Below are 27,208 nucleotides of genomic sequence, written 5' to 3' on the forward strand. Positions count from 1 at the left end.
CAGTGTTAATATCCTGTCGGGTACAAGATGTATAGTAAAGATGTAGATGTTACGGTTCTAGGATGCCACATGTGTGAATGTTATTTATTATTGGTAACATAATAAATGCCACTTTGCTAATATGAACTGGAGTCTTGTCAATGTCATTTACAACTCATTATCAAAAACAGTTAAAAAGCCACTTCACAATAAAAGGGAAAGAGAATAATTTAAATCCTTCTTTATACCTATCGTACCACTATCGCTTATATTGGTGTGGTTTTGTATAATTCATATGCAAACTCTTCTGTATGTGCCAGATCTTTACATAATCCAACAAAATCGATCTCAAGATGAAATGGTCCATCTGCTCTGTCCGCAAGTGTGAATCCAAGGGTAGTAATCTGGAACAAAAGGGGGGGGGAGGGGAGGGAAAGAAATGCATGTAAAAAGTATATTTCTATTTAAGGAATTGTCCCATGAAAAAAATATTCTACAATTTTCAAACCAGCTCCTGGATCTGAGTACTTTTGTAATTGCGTGTAATTTCAATAAAATGTATATGTACAGCGCCACCTGCTGTTTGTTCTTTTTCTTATTTCTTTGTCCTGCTCACGGAGATGGCACGCACATGCTCAGTTTCATCCTGAGCTGTGATAGGGAGAGCTGAGACACGCCCCCTGAGCTGCAGCAGGAAAGACACTCCCCTGAGCTGTGATAGGGAGAGCTGAGACACGCCCCTGAGCTGTCAGCTTGATATAAATCTAGCAGAGCAATGAATGAGGAGATCTCTGGATCCATGTGAGGTACTAGGCTGGTTCTAGCTTTGTTAGAAAGGGATTGTCATGTACTATACAATGTCTGTTTTTTCATATTTTTTCCCATTAGTGGGCACTAAAAAGGAAGTATGTCCTTTCTGCTACAGGAAGCAGTTGAAGGATAGAACTGAGCATGTGCGTCCACATCTGCAAGGTGGACCGAGAAATATGAAAAAATAAATGAATTGCAGGTGGCGCTGTTCAGAAATTGTATTCAATAACCCGGTGACCATAGTAAATTTGTAATTACATGCAATTACAAAAGTATTCAGATCCAGGTGCTGGTTGGAAAACTACAAAATGTTTCATGGGACAACCCCCAATGTATGAGCACCCAGTAGCTCCAGCTGTATCTGGGTCCTTGGCTTAAAGGTCACAGTCGTCTGTCACACTAGTAATCTGGGGCACCAGCGTCCTGCAATAAAGGCCCCTTTACACAGACCGATGATCTAGGCCAGTGATGCCCAACCTGCGGCCAGCGAAGCCGTGTCATGCGGCCCGTGCAGTGACCGGACTTTATCAGCACAGGGCGTGCTGCGGACGGCACAAGCAGCAAAGCGATGCTGTCTGTGGCTGCAATCTCCCAGCGCCGCCTCCTAGCTAATTTATTCACTGCACTTGCCTCTGAAATTGAAGAGAAGAGCCGTAATCTCGCACAGGTGCACTGGCATCGAAGCTGCGCATGCACCATCTTCCTGGCCTCTGCCTGTGCGAGATTACGGCACTTCTCTCAGAGGAAAGTGCAGTGAATAAATTAGCTAGGAAGCGGCACTGGGTGGGGGGGATATCTGTGGACGACACTAAAGGGGGGGGGGGGGGGATGGATCTGTGGACGACACTGAAGGGGGATGTTGGGGTGGGAGGTCCTGGAGGGGTGTTTGGGTGGGAGCTCTGGAAGGGGTGGGAGGTCTGATAGGTATGTGGGGTGGGAGATCCGGGAGGGGGGGCCCATAATTTTTTTTTGCTATGGGGCCCAGTCATTTGTAGCTACGCCTCTGATTGTTAAGATTGGGCAGGCACTGGAGCGATAGAGCGCCCTGCTGTAGGAGAAGCCGGCGGGAGATGAAAGGAGTAGGGGCCAGCTCCTGGTGGTGTCGGGCACAAGCATGGCGGTGGAGGATCTGACTGAAGCCTAAAGACCAGACATCACAGTAGACCTGCAGAAGAAGGTGACAGCGCAGTGTGTGATGTATACATGTGTGTAATGTATGTAGTGCAGTGTGTGATCATCACATACTGCACTACATACATTACACACATGTATACATCACATGCCCCCTCACAGTAGTTATGCTCACTCGTGCCCCCCTCACAGTAGTTATGCCCAGATATGTGCCCTCCTCACAGTAGTTATGCCCAGATATGTGCCCTCTCCACAGTAGTAATGCTCACACGTGCCCCCTCACAGCGTTTGCATTTCTTTCTGGCAAAGCTACCTGGTTCCGGCCCGCAAAATTTATACCAAGTCTAGTGCGGCCCTCAGACGAAAAATGGTTGGGCACCACTGATCTAGGCAATTATTGGGAAGGAGCATTCCTTCATGATAATTGCTCTGTGTAATAGTACTCCAAACACTTGTTGATCGAGTGACCGTATCATTGATGGGGGGCACAAAAATTGTTTCTGTGCAGCAGATCTCCCTGTGTAAACCGTACGATGTGCTGTGGAGAAACTCTGAGGACGGGTAATAGCCGTAGCAAAGTGTAAAGGGGTCTTACCGGTTTGCCCCCCTTGGGTATTGACACCGGGCCTGCCCCAAATAAACATATAAAATGTGTACTGTGCTTTGTATACACACCTTATCTGGCCACAGTGGGTACTGACCGTCTTGAATTCTTCCTCGGCTTGTCAAGAAGAACTTTGACAAGGGAATCTGAAAAAGTTCCAAAAATAAGAAAAAAGGTTAACGCAGATGTGATATTCTAATATGGTGTCCTACCTAAGGGCAGCAGAATACGGGGACAGGTCCCTTATTGTGAAAATAAATGCTATTTTAACAAGGCCCACATGCTTGTGACCAGCGGTGCACCAGCTTCACACATAAATCATGTGCAGAGTGCTGAAGGTTCTGCCTGGTTCCTACTAGGCCTAAAGCCTATGATGCAGTACAAGGGCTGGAGGTCACAAAGTGATTACATTATGGCAGGTGCCTCAGGACGCAGCTGGAAGAGGCCCATGACCTGCCCCTGCCCAGAGAGTGAGTGGAATAGGCGCATAAAGGGCACATATGGGGTCTGGGGGCATTTTTAATATGGGCACTACAGCAAGCATTGAGGCATTTTTTCCAATACTGGGCCATTATAGAGGCATTTTATATGGAGTCAAAATAGGGGGAATTTTTAACACTGGACCTGGAGGCATTCTAATACTGGGGAGATTATAATGGGTATTACTGGGTTATTTTTTAATATGGGGGCACTATAGGAAGGCATTACTGGAGGCCCTGTGGGCATTTAATACCGGGGCACTAGAGGAGATATTACTAAAGGCACTGGGGCACTATAGGAGACATCACTAGAGGCATTGGGCTAATTTTAATACTGGGGCACTATAGTGGCCATTACACAGTGACCTGGGGGACATTTTAATACTGGGGCACTATAGCAGACTATTCTGGAGGGCACTACAGTCTAGAGTTGTTGCGATACCAATTTTTAATTCGGTTTCGATACCATAAAAAAGTATTGCGATACACGATACCACGTGAAAAAATAAACCAAAAAAGCCATGTGCATTCTATCTGGTGAATAGGACCTCACACACTCCCTGCTGCCCTGTGCACACAGCATCAGGGATGTTACCATGGCAGCCAGGGCTTCAGGAGCGTCCTGGCTGCCATGGTAACTGATCGGAGCCCCAGGCTTACACTGCTGGGGCTCCGATCAGAAGCTGCCACTGCCACCAATGAGGGGAGGGGACCCTGTGGCCACTGCCACCAATGATTTTAATAGTGGGGGGTGTGGGGAGGGGGCATTGTGCCATCAATGATTTTAATGGGGTGGGGGGTTGAGGGTGCACTGCGCCACCAATGATAATTACCCCTTAATACAGGAGGCGGGTACTGGCAGATCAGCGGCAGTTAACCCCTCAGGTGCCGCAATGCGATTCTGCTGCCGGCACCTGCCTCCTGTATTATGTGTTAAAGACTACTTTATATGGGTCCAGACTTTAAGTATTAGGCTACACAGAGCGATGACCCAGCACTTACTATTATTCCTGGGTACCGCTCCGTTCGCCCGCTGTGCCCCATTACTGTCTCCTCTCCTGCTCCAATGCTAATTACTATCGGAGCAATGGGGAGGAGACATCAGCTTCTCTAGCGGGCGTTCCTTCTCCTGCGCTGCGATTGGACAGCGCTACAGCAGGGAGAAGGAACGCCCACTAGAGAAGCTGATGTCTCCTCCCCATTGCTCCGATAATAATTGGCATATGGAGCAGGAGACAGTAATTGGGGCACAGCGGACGTGGTGAACGCGAGCGACACCAGGAATAATGGTAAGTGCTGGGACATCGCTGGGCGTCGCTCTGTGTAGGAAAAGTCCCATCATTGGTGGCGCAGTGCGCCCGCCCCTCTCTCCGTTTATTGGTGGCAGTGGCAGCATATGTGGGAGGGAGAGACTGCTTCCTTCTCCCCTGTGCTGCTGAGGCAACACGAGTGCGCCGACAGCAGCGCGCTCATGCTCAGAGATACTAGACTGCGCACCAGCGCAGCCCAATATCGAAAAAATGGAAACCCGCAACAACCCTACTACAGACATCTTAATACTGGGGCACTATAGTGGCCATTACAAAGGGACCTGGGGGACATTTTATTACTGGGGCACTATAGGAGGATCAATGTCCATCTTCCTTTGGCGTGGAGTCAAAGGGAAAGGGTGTGTAGAACATGATTCCTATACATGGTCATAAGCCTCAATGTTATTTTGTAATAAGTCTAAACCTTTTTCGAAGCCATCTCCTATATTTTCTGTGACTGGCTCCTGCGGCTATTCCAGAGATTCTCAGCCCTTACTGTAAAGAATGCTTGTCGCCTCTTATGACTGAATCGTTGTTTCACCAGGCGTAGGGAGTGGCCCCTTGTTTTTTGAGGGGGTTTAACACAGAATAGCCTCCCTTGATATTTTTTCTATGGTCAGTCTATATATTTGTACAGGTTTATCATGTCCCCCTTAGACGTCTTTTTTCAAGGCTAAACTATTTCAGCTCATTTAATCTTGGCTCATAACTAAGATCTGCAAGGCCCTTTATGAGTTTAGTTGCTCTCCTTTGCACTTTCTCTAAGGCTGGTTTCACACGGGCGTTGCGGGAAAACGTGCGGTTGCGTTGCGGGAACATGTGCGATTATTCCGCGCGAGTGCAAAACATTGTAATGCGTTTTGCACTCGCGTGAGAAAAATCGCGCATGTTTGGTACCCAAACCCGAACTTCTTCACAGAAGTTCGGGCTTGGGATCGGTGTTCTGTAGATTGTATTATTTTCCCTTATAACAAGGTTATAAGGGAAAATAATAGCATTCTTAATATAGAATGCATAGTACAATAGCGCTGGAGGGGTTAAAATTTTTTTAACTCACCTTAATCCCCTTGCTCGCGCAGCCCGGCTTCTCTTCTGTCTTCTTTTTTGCTGTGTGCAGGAAAAGGACCTATGGTGACGTCACTCCGGTCATCACATGACCCATCACCATGTTAAAAGATCATGTTATGACCGGAGTGACGTCACCACAGGTCCTTTTCCTGCACACAGCAAAAAAGAAGACAGAAGAGAAGCCGGCTGCGTGAGCAAGTGGACTAAGGTGAGTTTAATTTTTTTTTAACCCCTCCAGCCCTATTGTACTATGCATGCTGTATTCAGAATGCTATTATTTTCCCTTATAACCATGTTATAAGGGAAAATAATAAAATGATTGGGTCTCCATCCCAATCATCTCCTAGCAACAGTACGTGAAAATCGCACCGCATCCGCACTTGCTTGCGATTTTCACGCAACCCCATTCACTTCTATGGGGCCTGCGTTGCGTGGAAAAATCGCACAATATAGAGCATGCTGCCATTTACACGCAACGCAGAAGTGATGCGTGAAAATCACCGCTCATGTGCACAGCCCCATAGAAATGAATGGGTCCGGATTCAGTGCGGGTACAATGCGTTCACCTCACGCATTGCACCCGCACGGAATTATCGCCCGTGTGAAAGGGGCCTAACTCCAGGGCATCCTTTTTTGTGGACTGGTGCCCAGAACTGAACTGCGTATTCCAGTTGCGGTCGCACCAACGCTTTGTATAGAGGCCATATTACATCCCTGTCCCCCGAGTCCATACCTCTTAATACAAGACAACATTTAGTTGGCCTTAGAGGCAGCTGACTGGCATTGCATGCTGTTATTTAGCCTATGATCTACTAATACATCCAGATCCTTCTCGATCAGTGACTCTCCCAGGTTTACTCCCCCCTAGGACATATGCTGCATGCAGATTATTAGCCCCCAAGTGCATAACTTTTCATTTATCTATATTGAACCTCATTTGCCAAGTGGAGGCCCAAACAGTAAGTTTGTCCAAGTCAGCTTGTAACTTTCGAGAGAGCGTCCTGGCTGAATGGAGCCAATGGATGTGCCCGACGTACCCTCTCCTGGCGCACGCACCAGCGATACAATGCTGATGACCTATCCACAGGATATGCCCGGAGTAGGACTCCCGCCGGTCTGATATTAATGACCCGTCATCGATATTGTAGCGCTGCACAACCCCTTTAAAATAACGGGAAGTGAACAGAACCCAAGCCAGACCCTTCTCCGTTAAATTGACTTTATAGAGGACAAACTCAAGGGAACAAGAGCATTTTTAAGAAAAATACCTTTACCTTTATGTCCTGCCAGTACGGACCACCGCGAGTGTATAGAAAATAGTTGTATAAATCATCCCACTGGCCAGAAAAATAGGTTTCCGACTGGATGTTCACCATCCAAGGCCGTCCGTCTCCCCGGACCCTCAAATGCAGCATGTTAAAGTTGGACCAGTCATAAGACAACTTGCGATTGAAGGCTCCCTGTAACAGACAAACCTATCTATGAGGGACAGAAGCGGCACAGTACGACACCCACATCTTTATAGAGCAGATGGCGAGATTAATGAAATCAAGTAAGGGCTCAAGATACTGGATGACAGAAATCACTGGACAAATGAAAAGGAAAGGATGTAAAAAATATCCCACCAATCCAGCGCAGTGATGACGTCTGCAGCCATATGTGCACTGCCGTCAATCATTTGCCTCAGTGGTCGAGTGAACGGAAAGTCATTACTTCTGTATTTGTGGCGCTGGAATGGATGCACTTTCAAAAAATTACAGCTTCCCCCCCGATAGTTCCTGCCTGTCATTACGTTTTATTTTTTTCAGACTATGTCATCAGGATCAACCCTACTGAACAAGGCATAGTGCCTGGTAGAACTGATCCTGCTGAGTAAAAGGATACCTTATTGACAGCGTCTTGAAAAAGTTTTCATACCCCTTGAACTTTGCCACATTTTGTCATGTTACACCCACAAACATAAAACATATTTTTATTGGGATTGCATGTGATAGACCAGGGATCGGCAGCCTCCGGCTGTTCTGAAACGGCAACTCCCAGAATCCTCCATTCACTTCTATGGGAGTTACTAGAACAGCAGAAAAAGTGTGCATGCTGGGAGTTGTAGTTTCACAAAAGCCAGAGTGCCGAAGGTTGCTGTCCCCTGTGATAGACCAACTGCTGGTTCACGTGTGCCCCCGGACTGCTGCTTCATCCCCATTCACTATAATGGGGGCGGAGTTCTGGCGGCGCACGGCGAGAGGCAGCCGGACTAAAACTACAACATGCAGTACTTTTAGTCCGGCTGCCTCTCGCCGTGCGCCGCCAGAACTCCGCCCCCATTATAGTGAATGGGGATGAAGCAGCAGTCCGGGGGCACACGTGAACCAGCAGCAGGACGAATCCAACAGACTAATCACCCGCCGGAACAGCCTGCTGCTAATGTGAAAGTACCCTTAGATGTTTTTTGCCACAGTTTAATCTGGCCTTTCTATTCGATCAGTCTTGGGCTACATTCACACGTCAGTATTTTTCTATAATCCGATTTTCTGTCCGTTTTTTGCGGATCCGTTGTTCCTGAAAATGTTTCCGTATGTTATCCGTATGTCATCCGTTTTTTGCGGATCCGCAAAAAACGGAAACATGTATAAATTTCAATAAGCAAATAAAGTTGTTTGGATTTCTTTAAAAAAAAAAAAAAAAAAAAAAAAATTAAAATGTAATTTCCAGGAACGGATTCCGTATAAAACGGATGACATACGGAATGACATCCGTATGTCATCCGTTTTTTGCGGATCTATTTACTTTGTATTGTACCAGGATCCGATTTTTCAGGAAGAGAATAGGACATGTTTTATATTTAAACGGACATGCGGAACGGAACAACGGAAACGGACAGCACACATTGTGCTGTCCGTTTTTTTCCAGGACCCATTGAAAATGAATGGGTCCAGATCTGGTCCAGATCTGTTCCAGAAAAACCGGAACAGATCAGGAAAGAAAAAACGGACGTGTGAATGGACCCTTACTGCTATCTCCTGAACTCCCATAGAAAAGAATGGAGCGGCCGTGCAGTGGCTACAGAGCGTGATCGTTGGGGGGTCCCAGCGGTAGGACCTCCATTGATCTGATAGTTATTCCCTATCCTGTGGATAGGGGATAACTTGTACCTACCAGAATAACACTTTAATGGTTTGCAGTGAACCCTCTTTAAGGCAGACTTAGATACTGATTCACCTACTTCCTGGAGTGTTCTTCACTTGGGTGGATGTTGTGAAGGGGTTTTCTTCACCATAAAAAGGATTCTGCGACCATCCACCACTGTAGTCCTCCATGGACCAGAATAGGATTGTTTCGATACCAATATTTTGATTTGGTTTCGATACCATAAAAAAGTATTGTGATACTCAATACCACGCGAAAAAAATAAAACGTCCAAAAAAGCTGCGTTCATTCCGCATTTTATGGAACGTCCGGCCCATAAAAAACACCAATGAGGAGGAGTTGAGGAGACCCTGGGATTACTGCCACCAATGATTTTAATACTGGGGAGGGCGCACCGCGCCACCAATGTTTTTAATACAGGGGGGGAGGGCGCACTGCGCCACCAATGATAACTAACGTTTAATATACAAATACAGCCAGCGGCAGAAACACATTGCCGGCACCCGACCTCTGACAGAGCACTGCGATCAGCGGCAGGGGTTAATTGCAGCGGATCGCAGCGCCCTATCAGAGGCAGGGTGCCGGCAATGTGTTTCTGCATATTAAACGTTAGTTATCTTTGGTGGCACAGTGGCCCGCGCAGTGGCGCACAGCCCCTCCCATCCTCCGCGCTCTCATTGGAGACGGCAGCACATGGGGGGGAATGGGGGGGGGGAGAGACTGCTTCCTTCTTCCCTGTGCTGCCGAGAGCAGCGCGATCCAGATTCTCTGATATTGGGCTGTGCAGTAGTAGTATCGATAAAAGACAAATCCTGGTATTGTATCGATACGGGGCTAAAAATATTGATTGGGTATCGAAAGTTCGATACCCGAAACAACACTAGACCAGAATGTACCATACTGTTGAATAAACCACTCCTAACATTTCCGCTATCTCTCTGATGGATTTCTTCTTTTTTTCAGCCTAATGATGGTCTTTTTCACTTCCGATGAGAGCTTCTTTGCCCGCATGTTGAGAGTTCACAGCAACAACTTCCAAATGCAAATGCCATACCTGGCAACTCCAGACCTTTTACCTGCTTAACTGATGGATTAACAAGGGACCAGCCCGCCCATACATCCCATTAAATATATTTTGTGATAATTGTTCAATTACATTTGGTCCCTTGAAAAAAGAGGTAGATACATATTAAAGAGCTGTAATTAATAAAACCTTCTTCCAATTAGATTGTGAACCCTCAAATTAAAGCTGAGAGTCTGCGTTTTAAGCTCATATTGATTATTTACCTTAATCTTGAATACGTTTTGGTAAGCAGCTAAAATGCCAAAAAACCTGTGTCACTGTCCAAATATTTCTTGACCCACCGTAACTACAGCAGTTCTGTGAAGGCCTCAGAGGTTTGTTAGAAAACATTAGTGATCAAACAGCATCATCAAAACCAAAGAACACACCAGACAGGTCAGAGATAAAGGTGTGGAGAAGTGTAAAGCAGAGTGAGGTTATAAAAAAAATATCCCAAGCTCTGAGCATCTCACGGAGCACTTTTTTAATCCATCATCTGAAAACGAAAGGAGTATGGCACAACTGTAAACCTACCAAGACATGGCCGTCCACCTAAACTGACATCCCAGGCAAGGAGAGCACTAATTAGAGAAGCAGCCAAGAGTCCAATGGTCACTCTGTAGGAACTGCAGAGATCCACAGCTCAGGTGGGAGAATCTGTCCACAGGACAACCATTAGTCGTGTACTCCACAAATCTGGTGTCTATGGAAGAGTGGCAAGAAGAAAGCCATTTCTGAAAGCAAGTCATAACAACTCCGACCATGTAGAGGACACAGCATACATGTGGAAGAAGGTGCTCTGGTCAGATGAGACCAAAGTTGACCTTTTTAGCCTAAATGCAAAACGCTATGTGAGGCGGAAAACAAACACTGGCCAACCTCTTTAAAATTCTTTACTAAAAGCTGTGGTACCTTTGTCCTGGGCACCGATAGGGGTCTCAGCCCCCCATCATCTTGATATATTCTGACACATCAAAAGGTAACTACAGGATAGAAATCTGCATTTTATGCAGAGGACATCCCAGCACGCACCATTCAGGTCCAATATTCTTGATAAGACTCTAGTGAATGGGTCAGCAAGAAAAACGGACAGCATGCAGATGCCATTTTTTGCTGCTGCAACATGGGCGAGTTCCACCTTCCACCTCCTGCCTAGCCCAACTCTCTTGCTTGTCACAGATTACATGGACGTTCCCCCCTTACAGAGCTACACATCCCCAAAATGGAATGTCACCAGTGATAGCTCGTACACTAGGCTGAGACGATGAGTCACATGATGCACCGCCATCATAACAAGTGTAGTTTCCAAAGTGTGCAATGTGGGCAGCAAGGGTCGATTAAAGAGGTTTTCCGGGATTATTAGATTGATGACCTATCCTCAGGATAGGCCATTTATATGAGATTGGTGGGGGTCCGAGTCCTAAGCCCCACGCTGATCAGCTGTTTGAGGGGATGCGGTTCTCTGGTGAGCGCTGCAGCCTCCTCGCTGCTCGCCAAGCGCAGTGCCTAGGGCATGTGACAAACAAACGTGATGTCACATGGCCTAGGAAGAGGCCTAAGTGCCCATACAGCTGATTATGGGGGTCGCGGGAATCGGACTCCCGCCAATCTCATATTGAATAAGTGATCAACATGATGATCCCAAAAAATACCTTTAGTGGAAAAAATAAAAATAAAAATCAAACCACCCCTTTAAACAGAATTTATACAAACCTTTGGAGCCTTGGATCTTAAGGTGCAATACCCGCTGTATTTTGTTTCGCCATCACGAGGAACTTCATTATTAAGGACCCCATAAAACAGGGCCGTCTGGTTGTTGTTACCAAGTTTCAGGAAGGCCTGGCTTTTGCCGCCAATCTCCACATCTGAAGACACCACCCACTTCTGCAGATCTTCTGGCTGCCTGAACTCCCATACCACTCTTGTCTGCTCCAAGAGGTCTTCCCTCAATGGCTTACCCCTTGGCCCTCTAAGGTGATCCGCCCCTTCTTTCATCAGAAGTCCAAAGTGTTTCTTAAAACGTGTAACGCTATTTTTAACGCTAAAATCAGTTTTCTTCCAAAAAGGTGTATTATCTGGAGGAAGACCAGGTCTTCGGTAACTGCTGCTGTATAACACTGGATGGTGGGAGGTGGGACAGAAGGCAGGACCATGGCTTTTCATCAATTGATAATTCTTGCATAGGTTGAGTCCTCTGTTCATTCGAAGTGTCAAAGCCATAGCTGCTCAGTACCATCACTTGGCTCCTGGATGTCCAGCGAACCCCATGCACTAAGAGTAAGAAGAAAAGTAAGTTACATAAGAACCACATTCTAGTACAGAAATGTGTCACCTTCCCTGAAACAAAACTGAACAGTGTCAGCTGGCCATGAAGGTCTCGTGATGAGCTGGTCTCTAGGAGAACTAGCCTAGGGTTAGACCTAGACATTTAATTTAGCAGTCCCTACGATCAAACTGCAATCACTACACATAGGGATGAATGCATACTAATTACTATAGCCTTACCATGTTGAGAATAGAGGTTTTCTATGCTTAGAAAGCTAATAAATATTACTTATCTAATCACAGGCATAAATTTATTATTATTATTTTTAAGACACCAGCTAGTTTTTTTTCTCTCCCTCATTTAACCCATAATAAAAGGCTATCACCTTACTATATTGAGAATAGATGTTTTCTATACTTAAAAAGTTAACATCTTATTGAGGTCTCAATAATCATATATTGTGCCTATGAATTAACACGCAATATGTATTAGCTTTCTAAGCGTAGAAAATTTTCATTCTCAATATAGTAAGGCTATGGCCTTTTATTATAGGATAAATAAGGGGGAATAAAAACCTAGAAGTCTCTCCTGAGATATGAACCTGGGATATCCACATGCAAGGCTGACCACTTACCTTCAGTGTACGGCCATATCATTATTTAGAAGAGTGGGTTTCTATACTTACAAAACGAATGCCTGTTACTAGTGTCTTTATAATCAAATATTGTGCTGCCCGTGAAGAAACCAGTAATGTATTAGCTTTCTAAGCATAGAAAAACGTCTATTTTCAACATGGTAAGGATATATTAAGTAGTGTATATGACTTGTACATGGTAGCACACAGCTCTGCTCTAAACATGCGGATGTCTAGCCCTGTCAATCAAGTGGAGACACTGCTGAGGTCACTGGCACGTGACCCTGTCCACGGCAGGAAGTTGACAGGTGAGGACAGACAAAACCAAACTGCAGGGACCTGGTGAAAATGCATTTCTCCAAAGGTCCCGCTGGCTGAGGGGCCACCATGGTAATCATACTTATTTGACCCCCGACAGCTCTGCAGCTCCCAGGTCTCCACGCAATGGCGTCCGGTTTGATGCAGGTCACATGACCGCTGCAGCCAATGACTGGACTCAGATGTGTCCAGATGCCTAAATCACCCCAGAACCCCCTCTATAACCCACTAACACGCTGCAGCTCCATAATACAGACCGCCAGTCACTTCAGCAGCCGCTAGGAATTCTCTGTGACCTAAACGGATTTGACTGCGGTTTTCATAAGGCTCACACCTGAAGCATGCTTAAAAAAAAACTTTTCCATGAAAACGTGCACTCCATGCACAAGAGCAAGAATCAGTCCCAATAACATAGAAAATATTTAAACCCAATTATTTACAATTCCCCACATGTCCTTACCGTCCTATGAACAAGGCTGAGGAAAGCACAGGTCGCACGGGTGACGTCATCCTTGCGCGACCGGCAGCAGACGTAAACTTCAACTCAAGCATGTAATGCTATACTCCGGCCAGCAGATGGCAGCCCATTCCCGCCCAGTCAGAAACGAAGCGCGCCGCTCGATTGCTCCTGTCTTATTCGGTCACATTAAAGCGCAGCCGAGAATTTGATACTGACGGATAACCACTGCACCCTGCCTCGCTAATAAGGTCTACTCTACAGATCTACACACTGGACTGCGCCTCTGGCGGCTTTGCCCTCAGCTTTCGTACCAAACCCCACGTGACGCCAAGCCGCGCCCACGTCGGGTTCCGTTTGCACGCTCTGGCGTCACAATATCAGGGGCGGGACCTGTCGGTGGACTCGTACGCATGCGCAGATATTTTTTAGGTTCCGGCGCTGCGGCCGTGCTGCAGTCATGGTGAAGAAGCGGAAGAATCGGAGGAACCGGGTGGTGATCGACTCGGACTCCGATGATAGCGGCAGCGATGACACCTGGATCAGGAGAGTGGCGGAATCTACAGGATTCCCTCTGCGCCGACCTTCTCCCGGGCCCGGGCACAACTCCAGCCCGACCCTTTATGTCTGTCGTCGGGTGGGTCCTGCTGGCTGGGTAGAGTCTGCTCTGTGTATAGTGAGGTATGGAGGGCAATGGCATGAATAGCAACTGCCTCCCTCATTCCTGGCTGGTGGGGGATTCCATTCCTGTGTGTATTTTCAGATCTCCCCTAGACCTGCCTGCTCTTCATCTGTTCATCCACAGGGAGGCGCTGCCTGTGTATATATACAGATCTCCCCTAGACCTGCCTGCTCTTCATCTGTTCATCCACAGGGAGGCGCTGCCTGTGTATATATACAGATCTCCCCTAGACCTGCCTGCTCTTCATCTGTTCATCCACAGGGAGGCGCTGCCTGTGTATATATACAGATCTCCCCTAGACCTGCCTGCTCTTCATCTGTTCATCCACAGGGAGGCGCTGCCTGTGTATATATACAGATCTCCCTAGACCTGCCTGCTCTTCATGCACAGGGAGGTGCTGCTGTGTATATAAAGATCTCCCCTAGACCTGCCTGCTCTTCATGCACAGGGAGGCCGCTGCCTGTGTATATATACAGATCTCCCCTAGACCTGCCTGCTATTCATCTGTTCGTCCACAGGGAGGCGCTGCCTGTGTATATATACAGATCTCCCCTAGACCTGCCTGCTATTCATCTGTTCGTCCCACAGAGAGGCGCTGCCTGTGTATATATTACAGATCTCCCCAAGACCTGCCTGCTATTCATCTGTTCGTCCACAGGAGGCGCTGCCTGTGTATATATACAGATCTCCCCTAGACCTGCCTGCTCTTCATCTGTTCATCCACAGGGAGGCGCTGTGTGCTGAGGGGGTCACAGCCTGTGTGTATATACAGATCTCCCCAGGGACAGAGCCGCTTCTTAGGCTGCGTTCACACGGGCGAGATTTCCGTGCGGGTGCAATGCGGTAGGTGAAACGCATTGCACCCGCACTGAATCTGGACCCATTCAATTTCAATGGGGCTGTTCAGATGAGCGATGAGTTTCACGCATCACTTATGCGTTGCGTGAAAATCGCAGCATGCCTCTATATTCTGCGTTTTTCACGCAACGCAGGCCCCATAGAAGTGAATGGGGTTGCGTGAAAATCGCATGCATCCCGCAAGCAAGTGCGGATGCGGTGCGATTTTCACGCACGGTTGCTGGTGACTGTCTATACACTGTATTATTTTCCCTTATACATGGTTATAAGGGAAAATAAATAGCATTCTGAATACAGAATGCTTAGTAGGTGATCATTGAGGGTTAAAAAATAAAAAAAATTAACTCACCTTGTCCTCTTGTTCGCGTAGTTCTCCCGGTCTTTAGTTCTTTAAAAAGATGAACTATGGGCTAAAGGACCTTTGGTGACGTCAGATCACATGCTCCAATCACATGGTACATCACCGCGGTGATGTACCCATGTGATTGGAGCATGTGATCTGACGTCACCAAAGGTCCTTAGCCTATAGTTCATCTTTTTAAAGAACTAAAGACCGGGAGAACTACGCGAACCATAGGAGAAGGTGAGTTAATTTTTTTTATTTTTTAACCTCATTTGATCACCTACTAAGCATTCTGTATTTCAGAATGCTATTATTTTCCCCTTATAACCATGTTATAAGGGAAAATATTAACATCTAACAACACCGAACCCAAACCTGAACTTCAGTGAAGATGTTCGCGGTCTGGGTACCACAGTCGTTTTTTTATCACGCGCGTGCAAAACACATTGCACCCGCGCGATAAAAACTGAACATCGGAACGCAATCGCAGTCAAAACTGACGGCAATTGCATTCTACTCGCGCGGTTTGCCGCAACACACCCGGACGCATCCGGAACCTAATCCGGACACGATCGTGTGAACGCAGCCTTACCCTTCTGCTGTACCTTCGAGAAGTTCGGGGGGGCTGGTCGCTACTCCTCCAATGAATGGGGCTGGGTTAAAGTGTTGGCGTTTGAGGGTCGCTTTTGATGCTAGTCCATTGTTTGGGGTACCAATCTCCGATCTTCTGCTCTAACGGTCCAGATCGCCAGAAGCGCTCATCAGGGCTGTTTAATTCCTTAGATGCTGCTGTCAATAGCGACTGCGGTTTAGAAGGAGGTGGTCCCTCTGTCGGTCCCTTGTACTCCAGTTAATTAAATTGCGGGTGCTTGATGTCTTTGCATGGCAGACAAGGGCCACTAAAGAAGGCCCCCCAAGGTCTGCTTGCGTTGCCATGCCAGAGGCGCAGTGTCCCGCTGACTGTATAATACACTGTACTGCATAATCAGTACAGTGTATTATAGAAGCCATCAGAGTTCTCTTTTGGCATTAGTAGATTGTAAACATAAAATCTCTTCCACATTTGGTATTGTCGCACCCATAGATACCCGCACTATGCCTGAAAATGCCAGATTTCCGGTGTTTTGCTTATTTGCCAATTGCCACCAAAAAAGGAATAAAAAGCCATCAAGAAGCGTTATGTACTCCAACATGATGCAAATGAAAAGTACAAGTCATTCTGCAAATATTCAAGCTCTATAGAAAGAAAAATTTTTAAAAAATTAAAGTTCCGGGTTTTTAGGATGTGGTAATGCAAAAACTTTTTTTTTTTTTGTTTATTGTTAAAAAAGTAGTAAACCGTAAAAAAAATCTATTTAGTATGGCTGTCATTGTACTGTCCCCGAGAATAGTTATGTAGGCCGAAAAACAAAAGCCGCAACTTTATAAAGTAAAGACTCAGGTACTGCTGTGTTTTCCCATCCCACTTGAAAGAGTTAATAAAAATGAATCTGTAATTTTATGTGCACCCCGAAAATGTTGCCATTTAAAAACTATTGTCCCCACAAAAAGAGAAGGAAAAATAAAAACATTATAGCTCTTGGAATAGGACAAAAAAAATAAAAAAAAAATCATAAATTGCCTAGGGGGTTAATAAATGGATTTTTTTTTTTCCCTGTAATATAAACTTGCCCTGTGAGTATTACTAATATTATCCACGTAACCTTGTCCTTAGGTGCTCAATATCAAAATACAATAATAAAAAAATACATCTCATCCTCTTCCATTATTTCTGGCCCTTTTAGGAGCTGCTTTCCTTGCGAAGCGCAAGAGGAGTGATTCTGAGGAGAAGGAGCAACCCGCGAGCAAACCCGTGGCCCACCTCAGACTCCGAGACCTCAGACAGTGATGATGAGGTAAGTACTGGTTCGGTGCAGTAATCCCCATGTGTCCACACCTCTTCAGGCTTTTACTTATGTATTGGGGAATTTCCAAAAAATCAGCTGCCGGTCCTCCTTGGACCAGTCAAGCTTGGCCTGAAGAAGGCCCCTGCCCTGGTGCTGAAACGCATAGGTTGATGGGTAGATATTTCAGCCTTGCTTTGTTTTTTTTTTTAATCCTTTTTGCTTCAGTCTATTCCCTCATTGAGCGTAGACTTGGGTTTTCACCTCTAAAGGGGTTAGCCAAGAATTTTGATATGATCACCTATACTCCAGGACGGCATATCAGATTGAAAGGGTCCAACTCCCAGCACCCCGACTGATCAGGTGATTAGAGAGGCTGCTGTGCTCACCGGAGCTCTAGTGAGCACTGTGGCCTCCTAACAGGTTCCCTAACACGGCATCAGCCCCGAGCTGCGCCTGGTCCAACGGTGGCCCAAGGAAGAGGTCTAAGCACACCAGGAGTGCTGCAGCCTCTTCCAAAAGCTGATCAAAGGATAGCACCTGATCTGATGTTGGTGACCTACCCTGAGGGATAGGGTCAATATCAAATTCTGAAAACTCCTTAAAGAGTCCCCATCCTGGCCACCTGACATTTGTTGGCTTAAGCGGTCACTGAAGTTATAGACTTCTAAAAAGTCTTGATCGTGGTGGGTTTCAGTGCCGAGACCACCACTGGTCGCTAAAACGAGAGAGGGAAAGTGCTCACATCAAGCTCCTTGCCGCAGGAGACGTTCCTCAATAGAAGTCTGTTTTGTAGAAATGAATGGAGGGCGGCTCCCCATGCGTGGTCCTCCATCCTTCTCTTTGTCTGGCTCCGTTCTAGGATCCAGTAGGCTGCTCTTGTGCTGGAACAGTTTGCCGATCTCCTAACAGAAATGTGAACGAGGTCTTACACCTAGTTTTTGTGAACTCCCACCAATCAAAATCTTTGATATGTCGGTATGATAAATCAAATGTTTTTGGCAAGTCCAGATACTTTTTAAATGTTCTTGTGATTTTTAATTTTTTTTAAATCTCATTTTGTATGTTTTCTTTAGTGGACGGTTGGAGGAGTTAAAAACAAGAAAAAAGGAAAGCCTGGAAAAGGACTGGGACAAGAAGGTCTCCATGAAGAAGACCGCTAGCAAAGGCGCCTCTTCTGGCAAGCTCTGGGAAGACAGCTCGGGAGAGAGTTCTGCACCTGAAGGAAGGTGAGTAGTAAGCTTAGTACGCTGTATAAACTGGGAAATCGGGTGAACTCGCCTCCACCTGATACTTTGCCTTCCATTTCTGTTCAGCTAAGTGGTGCTTTATAGGTAATTTCTAGGAATGTACACGTATGACCTATTCTTAAAACAGATTATTTGTGTGTGATCAGTTGGACACTTAAATGTGGCTGACCCGCTGTACAAGGAGCTGCAGGGTGGTCCATACATTAGGGCATGAAACCCTCTAAGGATAGCTCATCAGGGTCAATTCCTGGAAAATCCTTTTATAAAAAAAAAACCAAAAACTATAAGATGTCCTTCTCTGGGATTTGTATCTTTTATATATGGCAAATTCCATTCCCAGGTGAAGTTTCAGACTCTGATAGCAACAGTTCTTCCTCAAGCTCTGATTCGGACTCCTCTTCGGAGGAAGAGGAGTTTTGCGATGGATATGGGAGATGACCTTATGGGTGATGAAGAAGACAGGGCTCGCTTGGAGCAGATGAAGAGAAGGAACGAGAGCAAGAGTTATTTAATCGGATTGAGAAGCGAGAAGTGCTTAAAAGACGGTATGCCTTATACTATTCTATCGCAATGTCACAGCTTCTTCCTAATGTATGGTCATGCGCTCAGCAGAGGTCCACAAGACAAGGGTTGGTTCCAAGAAATGACTTCATCACCAGTGAGTCCTCTCTGCATGCCGCCATGATGAGGAGCTTGAGGGGCATGGCACTTTCTGGGTTCTAGCTATTGATGGCCTCAAGATCGCCAATCAGCTATACATTGGGGAGACTAGACCAGCAAGCAGTCTCTCTCACAAACACTTTACTTCTATCTTGTAGGTTTGAGATTAAGAAAAAGCCTCAAAACTGCAAAGCGCAAGGAAAAGAAAGAGAAAAAGAAAAAAGCACGATGAAGAGCAAGAAAAGAAGAAACAAACCCAGATCCTGGAATCTCAGGCTCAGGTACAAAATGATCTATCCACAAGACGTAAATAGCTTAGCACAAGACCCTTTTTCTAGCTCCTCAAAGGGAGATACAAAAAGTACTTCTGGCTGCATTTCCAGTTAGAGACTTAAATTTGACAAAACCGGTGGTACCATATGAGACAGGAGACGCTTCGTTATTATGGCTGGTCATCGCTAACCATTTACTACTGCAGGCTATGGTGGTTGGGCAGATCATGCCTTAGGATGTTATATTGACCCTTGGTGCATAGAACTCCTAGAGTGCTATGGAGAAGCAGCTTGCATGCTCAAAACTCCACTTGGCTGGTGAGGAGAAACCAGAATAATGGAGTCTCCCATAGTCGTGATGGACAACCCTTGAAATGAGCATTTAAGTGGTTTTCCAGAAATGGAACATTAATGATCTATCCTCAAATAGCTCATCAGTATCTGATCGGTGGAGATCTTACTCCTGGCACCCTTATCGACCAGCTGTTTAGGGAGGCCGTGGTCTCCTCCAAGCCCAGTGATGTCACAGTTCATCAGTCGCATAGCCCAAGTGCAGCTCAGTCCCATTCATATGAATGGGCCTGGGCTGCAAAATGCACGGTGCTGTGGCTCTTCAAGCAGATGATGAGTGGAGGTGTTGGGAGTTGGGCCCCCACCGATCAGATATTGATGACCTGTCCTAAGGATAGGTCATCAATATTGTGTTCCCAGAAGACCTCTTTAAATTTTTATCTATTACATTTTTTTTTCTTTGTGATATAGGTTACTTCCCATAACAAGGAGAGACGCTCTAAGAGAGATGAGAAATTGGACAAGAAGTCCCAGGCTATGGAGGAGCTGCGAGCAGAGCGTGAAAAGAGAAAGATAAGACTGGTATGAATATGACTTCTTCTCTAATTTTATTTTTTTCTTGTCTAAATCAATCAGTTATTTTTGCTGCTCAGTTTTCTTGTTATCTGACAAGTTATGTAAATGTAAATTGACACCCTATTTTTATTTTTTTTCCCCCCTTGTTTGAGACCTACACACAAAAAAAAGTAATTTTGCAGGGTGTTTTTTGCTCTTTGCTAAATGGATTTTTTTTTTTCTCTATTTTTTTTTCTAGCTGAGCTTATTGCTCGAAAGCAACCTCTAAAGACAAGTGAAGTGTACTCGGACGATGAAGAGGAGGAGGAAGATGGAAGTCTAGTGAGAAAAGTGATCGTTCTTCTAGATCGTCTTCCTCGTCTGATGAAGAGATGGAGTAAGTTTTCAAGTCAAGCCATAAATAATGTACATCACAGTAATTGAGCACCTTTATCGGGAGGTATCAGATCTGATGAAAGTGGAACTGATTAGACCAAAACTCTTCAATGTAGATGTTTGTTGACTGTGAAGGATTAGTTCCCCTGACCGTCCATGTGTTTTTCTTTTTCTTTATTTTTTTTTTTTATTGTGATGAATGTTCCCCAAGACTTTTCATGTAGCCGCACAACTTCAATAGAGAGCTGTGCCCCAATATTGCATCTAACTAATTGAGCATGGTAGTATTTGAAAGCTAGATTCTGGGCTATGAGTGTTTTAGCCACCGCAACCTCCATGACTGAAAGATGATAGGAGTAGAAATTCTACATTTTAAGCATTCCTTTCTTCTTTAATTTTCCACAGAGCAGAAGAAAATTCCACCAAAGTCTCTGCCTGTTTCGTTGCCGGAAGAACTTAATAAAGTTCGCCTGTCGCGTCATAAGCTGGAACGTTGGTGCCACATGCCCTTTTTCGCCAAGACCGTGTCCGGTTGCTTTGTACGGATCGGTATCGGCAATCATAACAGCAAGCCTGTGTACAGAGTAAGTGTGGAAAATGTTACCTTGAACAGAATCTCTAAAGGAGTTGTCCCATTACAACAGTACAGGGGATGTGTCTGGATCAGTGGGGGGCCCATGCCGATCACGATAACTGGGGTTCATGTACTCACTATCGTTGGCAGTTGAATGGGTGTCCACCACGCCATTCAAAAAGGGGAACAAGAGCTTGGCTTTCTCTGGCAGTTCCAAAAAAAGTTGAATAGACCATTCAAGCAGGGGAGCACAGGCCCAAGTTCTAGTGACTGACGAGGGCCGCAGCTGTCAGACCACTGCTGGTCAGACATCTATCCCCTGTCTGGTGGATGGGGAATAAATTGTTCTAATGGGACAAACCCTTTTAATATTTGGCCCGTAGGTGAAACCGGCACCCCACCTGATTCCTGCTCCGTGGGGGCCCATGTTTTGTAAGAGTAGTTCTCCCGAGCTATGTTGGCCCGTTAGAATCCTCTCGAGGGCTCTTGTCCTGGCTCCTTCATGCAAGTCCTTTGTGTTTGTTTTTTTCAGGTAGCCGAAATTACTGGCGTAGTAGAAACTGCAAAAGTTTACAGTTGGGAGGCACGGAGGACAAACAAAGGTCTGCAGCTCAGGTAACCCTTCTCCCAGATGTGTGTATTGTAATGATCTCCATGCCAAATATCAGCACAAAAACAAACAAATTCTCCTTCCATCCAATTTATTGCATTTAGACATGGCATTGACCAGAGAGTATTTCGCTTAGAATTTGTGTCCAACCAGGAGTTTACAGAAGCGAGTTCATGAAGTGGAAGGAAGCCGTGAGTTTTTTGTTTTTTGGAGGGGAAATGTTTCACTTTACACAATCCTGCTTTATAGTCCTGTTTCTATGGACATTGGGATAGATGACACTATCTAGTTCGAATTGGTTTTACCTCCTTATTAATCTGGCCTTCTAAAGGTTAATTAAACCTAAACCTGTGTGTTGTAGATGTTCTCAGCGAGCATGCAGCTCCCCACATTGGACGAGATTAACAAAAAAGAGGTAACTATTAAAGAAGCCATGAACTACAAGTTCAATGACCAGGACATTGAAGAGGTAAGTTGTATGTAGTGAATGACGAACAACTAATCAATCATTTAATCCGTTCTGGGGGGTTACATTCCTGGGTACTAGAGTTGAGCGACCCTGGGTTTTAAGTGAATTCCGTTATTTATTCTGTTCTCGTGTAATTCAGTGCCGGTATGCCGCATAATATAAGTGTAGAACCAGCTCCGAGGGTTCCGTCCTGCTGGACATACACTTGTATTAAGAAGGCATGCAAAACGGAATACCTCTAAAGGTTTTCGGCATTGAATTACATGATGGATTCCGTACTCGAACTTGCCAAAAAGCAGGTTTGCTCAACTCCTACTGGGTTACCATAAGGATAGTCACACGGCCAGGTTTGCTGATGCAGTTTTTAAATGCTAAAATCAGGAGTGGATCATAAAAGGAGAGAAAGGACAGATGCGAAAAATCCCATTTCCCTGACCCCCTCCCCAAACTCATTGTGTTTAAAGAAACCTGACATGTGGCCATACCAAGTGGTTGGGAGAAAAATTAGTTTTTTCCTCCAGCATAGGTTTTTTTTATTTTTTTATTCTGGCTAACCCTTTCTTCTGTTCTCCGTACTGTAGATTGTAAAAGAAAAGGAACGGTTCAGGAAAGCTCCATCCAATTATGCCATGAAAAAGACCCAGCTTTTGAAAGATAAGGTATAAATCGCTGTTTAAGGCCTTTTTAAACACGGCACAACATTGTCGCAAATACAAAGAGGCGGACTTGAGGTCTGGCAGGTGACTGCAGCTCGGTCCTCTCCTTCTCACCTAAATGCTCAGGCCACATGCACACATTGCGGAATAGGCCTTTTTTTTCGTGCAGAAAAACCGCACTAGCGAAGTTTATGAGATTAGACAAATAGAGAAGGTCTATTAGCGCCTCTCCAGTCTGCCTTCAACAGCAAGGTGAGACTGTGCTCCATCTAAGCACTTCTAGCTCCTAGTTTTAGCCATGGGCGCAGGTCTCGGCACACTGACCCCACCAATCAAAACCTTTGGTATGTCACTTTGCAATATCTACTTTTTTTGAACGTGCAGTTCACTTTAAGATCTTGTGACTTCATTCATTATGGAGGACTTCCCACCATGAAGCTCAGCATTCTTCATAAGTTGATTTCTGTCTTCAGCGTACAAAAGTATTCACTACTACTGTCCTTTTAGGCCATGGCCGAGGAATCTGGAGAGCAGGAGCGAGCAAAACAGATCCAAGACCAGCTGAATGAATTGGAGGAAAGAGCTGAAGCTCTGGATCGTCAGAGGACAAAGAATATTTCTGCCATTAGGTATGAGGAGAAGAGGTTTTTCATTTAATGCAGTGGGGACAGGAAACGGGTTGTCTCTCCTGGTCATAGTGGATAGCCACCTGAAGAGCGACTTCTGCTATGTAGGACTTGGTCTGGCAATGTATCCCATGCCTTAGCTTGTGGACAGGTTGATCCGCTGAACACTAAGCCGGGTATATTTCATATATATCCTTAATTTTGTAACTTGTTAATCGCATCTTCCTGCTATTTTCAGCTACATTAATCAGAGGAACAGAGAGTGGAACATCGTGGAATCTGAGAAGGCCTTAGTGGTGAGTTCACATCGTAAGGATTACTTGCGTGATCTGGTCCATGGTGGCAACTTTTGTGCTGCTGGTCTGCTAAACGATGTACTGGGGGGGTGTCCTTGAAATGATGTCCATTGGGTTGTCATAATTGGGCACGCAGTAAAGTTTTTGGGCATTTTATAGAGCTCATCCCTCATTGATGATCATCTTGAAGAACCTCTCGAATGTAAAGACCCATAGGGGCCACTTTAATGTAAGTGTTGCATGTGGCTGATGGATCTGTAAAATCCTTTTACAGGCTGAAAGTCAGAGCATGAAGCAGCAGCAGATGGATCCCTTCACCAGGAGGCAATGCAAACCTACTATGGTATCGAATGTAAGTGTTCCTTCCAACAAAGTCGCTGCCGTCTCTGATCTTCTGCGTTGCAGATGTGGAGAAATTTCAGGACTTGGAACTCCATGTGTTCTGTCATGTTTGAAGCTTGTGGGGCATTGAAGGGTTGTGCTCACAGGTCAGGAACTAGCAGGGATCCTTGTGCATCTTGACTTATTAACCTGTTGATTTTTGAATTTCCAGTCCAGGGACCCAGCGGTACAGGCGGCCATCATTGCTCAGTTGAATGCCAAGTATGGATCGACTGGAAACTTGGACACTGCAAAAGATCTAGCAACGGTAAGAACCAAACATTCTTTCTTTAGATTTGAAATCTAGTGAACGATGCTACTAAGGCTGATCAGACATTTTAGAGAGCGGTCAGACAAACGCTCATTTCCAACCCAACCCCTTCATACCCATTCCAGCTCAGACTAATGTGATTGGCAACAGAGGAGAGCGTCGCTTGCAGACACCTGTGGTGGTAGCTTATCTCCCCTGAGGACAGAATTGGACGTTCTGACATCTGATTTGTGGGGGAGAGGTTGGAGTCATGACACCCCATACACAGTAGAAGGACGGTCGAAATTGGCTTTGCATTAAATGTGTACAAACGTGATCCAAGGTGGAAGCTCTGGATCGTCAGAGGACAAAGTGGAACCTATCTGTGCTAGGTGGAGAAACTTTACCTAATGTCATCTTAATGCATTTTTACCTTCCAGAATCAAGGCAAAGATAAAGACGGCAACCCTAAAACAACCAGTGACCTGTCGGAGGACCTGTTTAAAGTACATGACTTTGATGTAAAAATTGATCTACAAGTCCCCAGTTCAGGTAATTCGTTTTTTAAAAGTGCTTCTTTTAAGGAGTAAGTCCATTTCATTCATTCACTCATTCGGTTGGCGTACTTTGCTGTTGAGTCCATATCAACCGTTAAAGGGTCCTTTTTAGTACATTCAAAGTGCTCCCCAATAAATCTGCCTATACTCGCCTTGCCGATACCATGCCACTGTGTTCCACTTCCTACTACTGTCCCCGATACAGCAGGAAATTAAGTTCGGCCAAGCACTATCTGCAGTGATGACATGCCCCAGCCTTTGGATGAGTGATATACCCAGCCGTTTCGTGTTGCGTAGAGAGCAGGAAGTTGGGTGCAAAAATGCGGTGTGTGGCAGGGTATCGGAAAGCTGAGTGTAGGCTGGCTTCGTGTTTTTTTTTTTTTTTTTTTTTTCCCCCTGCCATTAGGTAGCGTTTTTAATGTGCTGGTATACTCCTTTTTGAAGAGTTGAATATTGATGACCTATCCTTCAGATAAGCCATCAAATATCTGACTGGCGGGGGTCCGATACCCCACACCCCCAGCTGTTCTGCAGTAACTACAGTGCCAGGAGTACATTACTCTACTCTATTCACCTGCAGTTACCTGTGTAAGTCTGGTGCCAATGGCTGGCGTTGGAGCTACTGCAGAACATCAGATCGTGTGACCGTTGGGGACCCCCGCCAGTCAGATATTAAAATCCTGGAAAACCCCTTTAAGGTCATCTCTGATGACTCTAGAGGAATTGCCTAATGTGAAAATGTATTCCCAGTAAAACTAAATTCTGATAACTTACTGAGCATTTAGGATAAGATATGACCACACTAGACAAGTGGGATACAATATGATGGCCAAATAGTCATTTCAAATGGTGGCCTACATATCGGGGCAGTGTTGGGTGGTGGCAATATCCTGCCAGTGTCTCACAATATAAATGCCTCCAATGTGACCCTCAAGTAAGACACAAACTAATCTAATAGCTGCTCTGTACTAGATCTACATAGAACTCTTAAGATTCAGGGTGGTTATAAGCATTTATATTCCAAGGCGTCTGTAGCACCACTTTCTGCAGAGGTTGACCTCCAAAGAGGAAAAAAATAATAGTTCTGCAATGTCTAACAGAGGTATTTTCTGCTCTTATCATAGAATCCAAGTCACTCGCTATCTCCTCCAAAGCTCCCCCTGCCAAGGATGGAGCACCAAGAAGATCTTTGAACTTGGAGGACTACAAGAAAAGAAGAGGACTTATCTGAGATTAGTTTGGGCCGCTGCTCCTGACCTTGCATGTTCCGTCAGATTCTTTATTTTCTCCATGTTCTGTTTGTCTTCACCAGACCGGAGCAGAAGAATGAAGAGAAAACTTCGCCATCATAAAGATGTAAATAACTGTATATACCTTGAGACCATGTCTCTTCTTTTGCCCTATAAATTGTGGATTTGTGACTGAGTTGTCTCCTGATCTCTTCATGCTCCAGTATTACACGGTATTTCAGAGATCGACTGTGCAAGTTAAAAACCATGACAGACTGTGTAAGCACCCTATGGGTTCCCACACAAGATAACTCGGTTTCATGTTTTACCAGAGCCCTGCACTTTCTTCTATGGAAAGAAGTTTGTAGAACATGGCACCATGTTTTTGTTACAGAAGGACCTTTTTTTTTTTCTCACCCTCCCTTTATTTTTAATTCTTCCTCTTCAGCTGAAATATGATCTTTATGGCTGTCCAAAACTCTACAAGCTGTAAATAAGTTACATTAAATGAATGTTCTTACAATCCTGTGTCCATATATATGCCTGAGTGTGGTTGTAAGTAATATCCGTGTATTCAGAGCAAGTGCTGAGCTGACGGTGGATCCCCCGTCTCCTTTCCTTCTCGGATGGCACAGGCAGTGATAGAAGCTCCCCCTTATTCGCAGATGTGGTCGAGCAGCTGGGGTGTGTATTAGGGTAGTTTACATGGGACTGACTGCGGCGCTTTACAGTAACAGCAGGGTGGGTGAGAGCTAAAGAAATCATCTGTACACTGCAGTGTAAACTGGATCTCATGCCTGTAGCATGTCCATTTATACTGTGGATTGCAGTTGTTGACTTCACCATTTACAATGCAGAGAGTAAAACGTGGATTTCCCACAGAATTTTGTACCTTCATGAGGCCAAATTTTGCAAAAGTGACGTTAAGTAAAAACTTTGGAATCCTTGTACGTATCCAGAAGATTTTGAAACTGTTGTCTCGCTGGTGAATTTGAGTTGATATGTTTTTACTTTTATTTATTAAAAAACAAAAAATTGGATATTTTCTAAAATTGAATTTCTTTTTTTTTTTTATGAGACCGGGAAACCTCACAAAACATTCACCAC

At 45.3% G+C, this 27,208-nt stretch overlaps 2 protein-coding genes across 2 annotated transcripts; one reads left to right on the forward strand and one right to left on the reverse strand.

The window, feature by feature from the left end:
• Window positions 1-191: 191 nt before the first annotated feature.
• On the reverse strand, window positions 192-13,595 carry NDUFAF1 (NADH:ubiquinone oxidoreductase complex assembly factor 1). Its single transcript, XM_040412826.1, has 5 exons — window positions 13,267-13,595; window positions 11,302-11,859; window positions 6,656-6,841; window positions 2,596-2,670; window positions 192-383 (listed from the first exon to the last, which is right to left on the reverse strand). The coding sequence occupies exons 2-5, from the start codon at window positions 11,806-11,808 to the stop codon at window positions 246-248; spliced, it is 906 nt and encodes a 301-aa protein (XP_040268760.1). The 5' UTR covers window positions 11,809-11,859; window positions 13,267-13,595; the 3' UTR covers window positions 192-245.
• A 113-nt stretch (window positions 13,596-13,708) lies between these two features.
• Window positions 13,709-26,694, forward strand: RTF1 (RTF1 homolog, Paf1/RNA polymerase II complex component). Its single transcript, XM_040412827.1, is given in 28 exon segments — window positions 13,709-13,796; window positions 13,799-13,813; window positions 16,934-17,004; window positions 17,006-17,041; window positions 18,106-18,156; window positions 18,158-18,253; window positions 18,616-18,708; window positions 18,710-18,758; window positions 18,761-18,824; window positions 19,098-19,116; window positions 19,118-19,149; window positions 19,151-19,220; window positions 19,974-20,084; window position 20,261; window positions 20,317-20,388; window positions 20,391-20,458; window positions 20,864-21,037; window positions 21,560-21,642; window positions 21,742-21,800; window positions 21,803-21,828; window positions 21,999-22,106; window positions 22,688-22,765; window positions 23,270-23,391; window positions 23,627-23,684; window positions 23,959-24,036; window positions 24,238-24,333; window positions 24,756-24,867; window positions 25,997-26,694. Coding segments are annotated over 28 exon segments (2,022 nt in total). The 5' UTR covers window positions 13,709-13,723; the 3' UTR covers window positions 26,104-26,694.
• The last annotated feature ends 514 nt before the right edge of the window (window positions 26,695-27,208 follow it).

This window comes from Bufo bufo, chromosome 11 (assembly GCF_905171765.1).
Source record: "Bufo bufo chromosome 11, aBufBuf1.1, whole genome shotgun sequence".
NCBI classification, from domain to species: domain Eukaryota; kingdom Metazoa; phylum Chordata; class Amphibia; order Anura; family Bufonidae; genus Bufo; species Bufo bufo.

Bases quoted from the DNA above. Each gene is read 5' to 3' on its own strand.
- NDUFAF1 (XM_040412826.1), bottom strand. From the start codon at position 11,808: ATGGCTTTGACACTTCGAATGAACAGAGGACTCAACCTATGCAAGAAT. The intron at 6,842-11,301 runs GTTTGTATAAAT...TGTCTGTTACAG, and splicing joins TAAGATCCAAGGCTCCAAAG to GGAGCCTTCAATCGCAAGTT. The intron at 384-2,595 runs GTGTGTATACAA...CTTTTGTTCCAG, and splicing joins ACCCACTGTGGCCAGATAAG to ATTACTACCCTTGGATTCAC.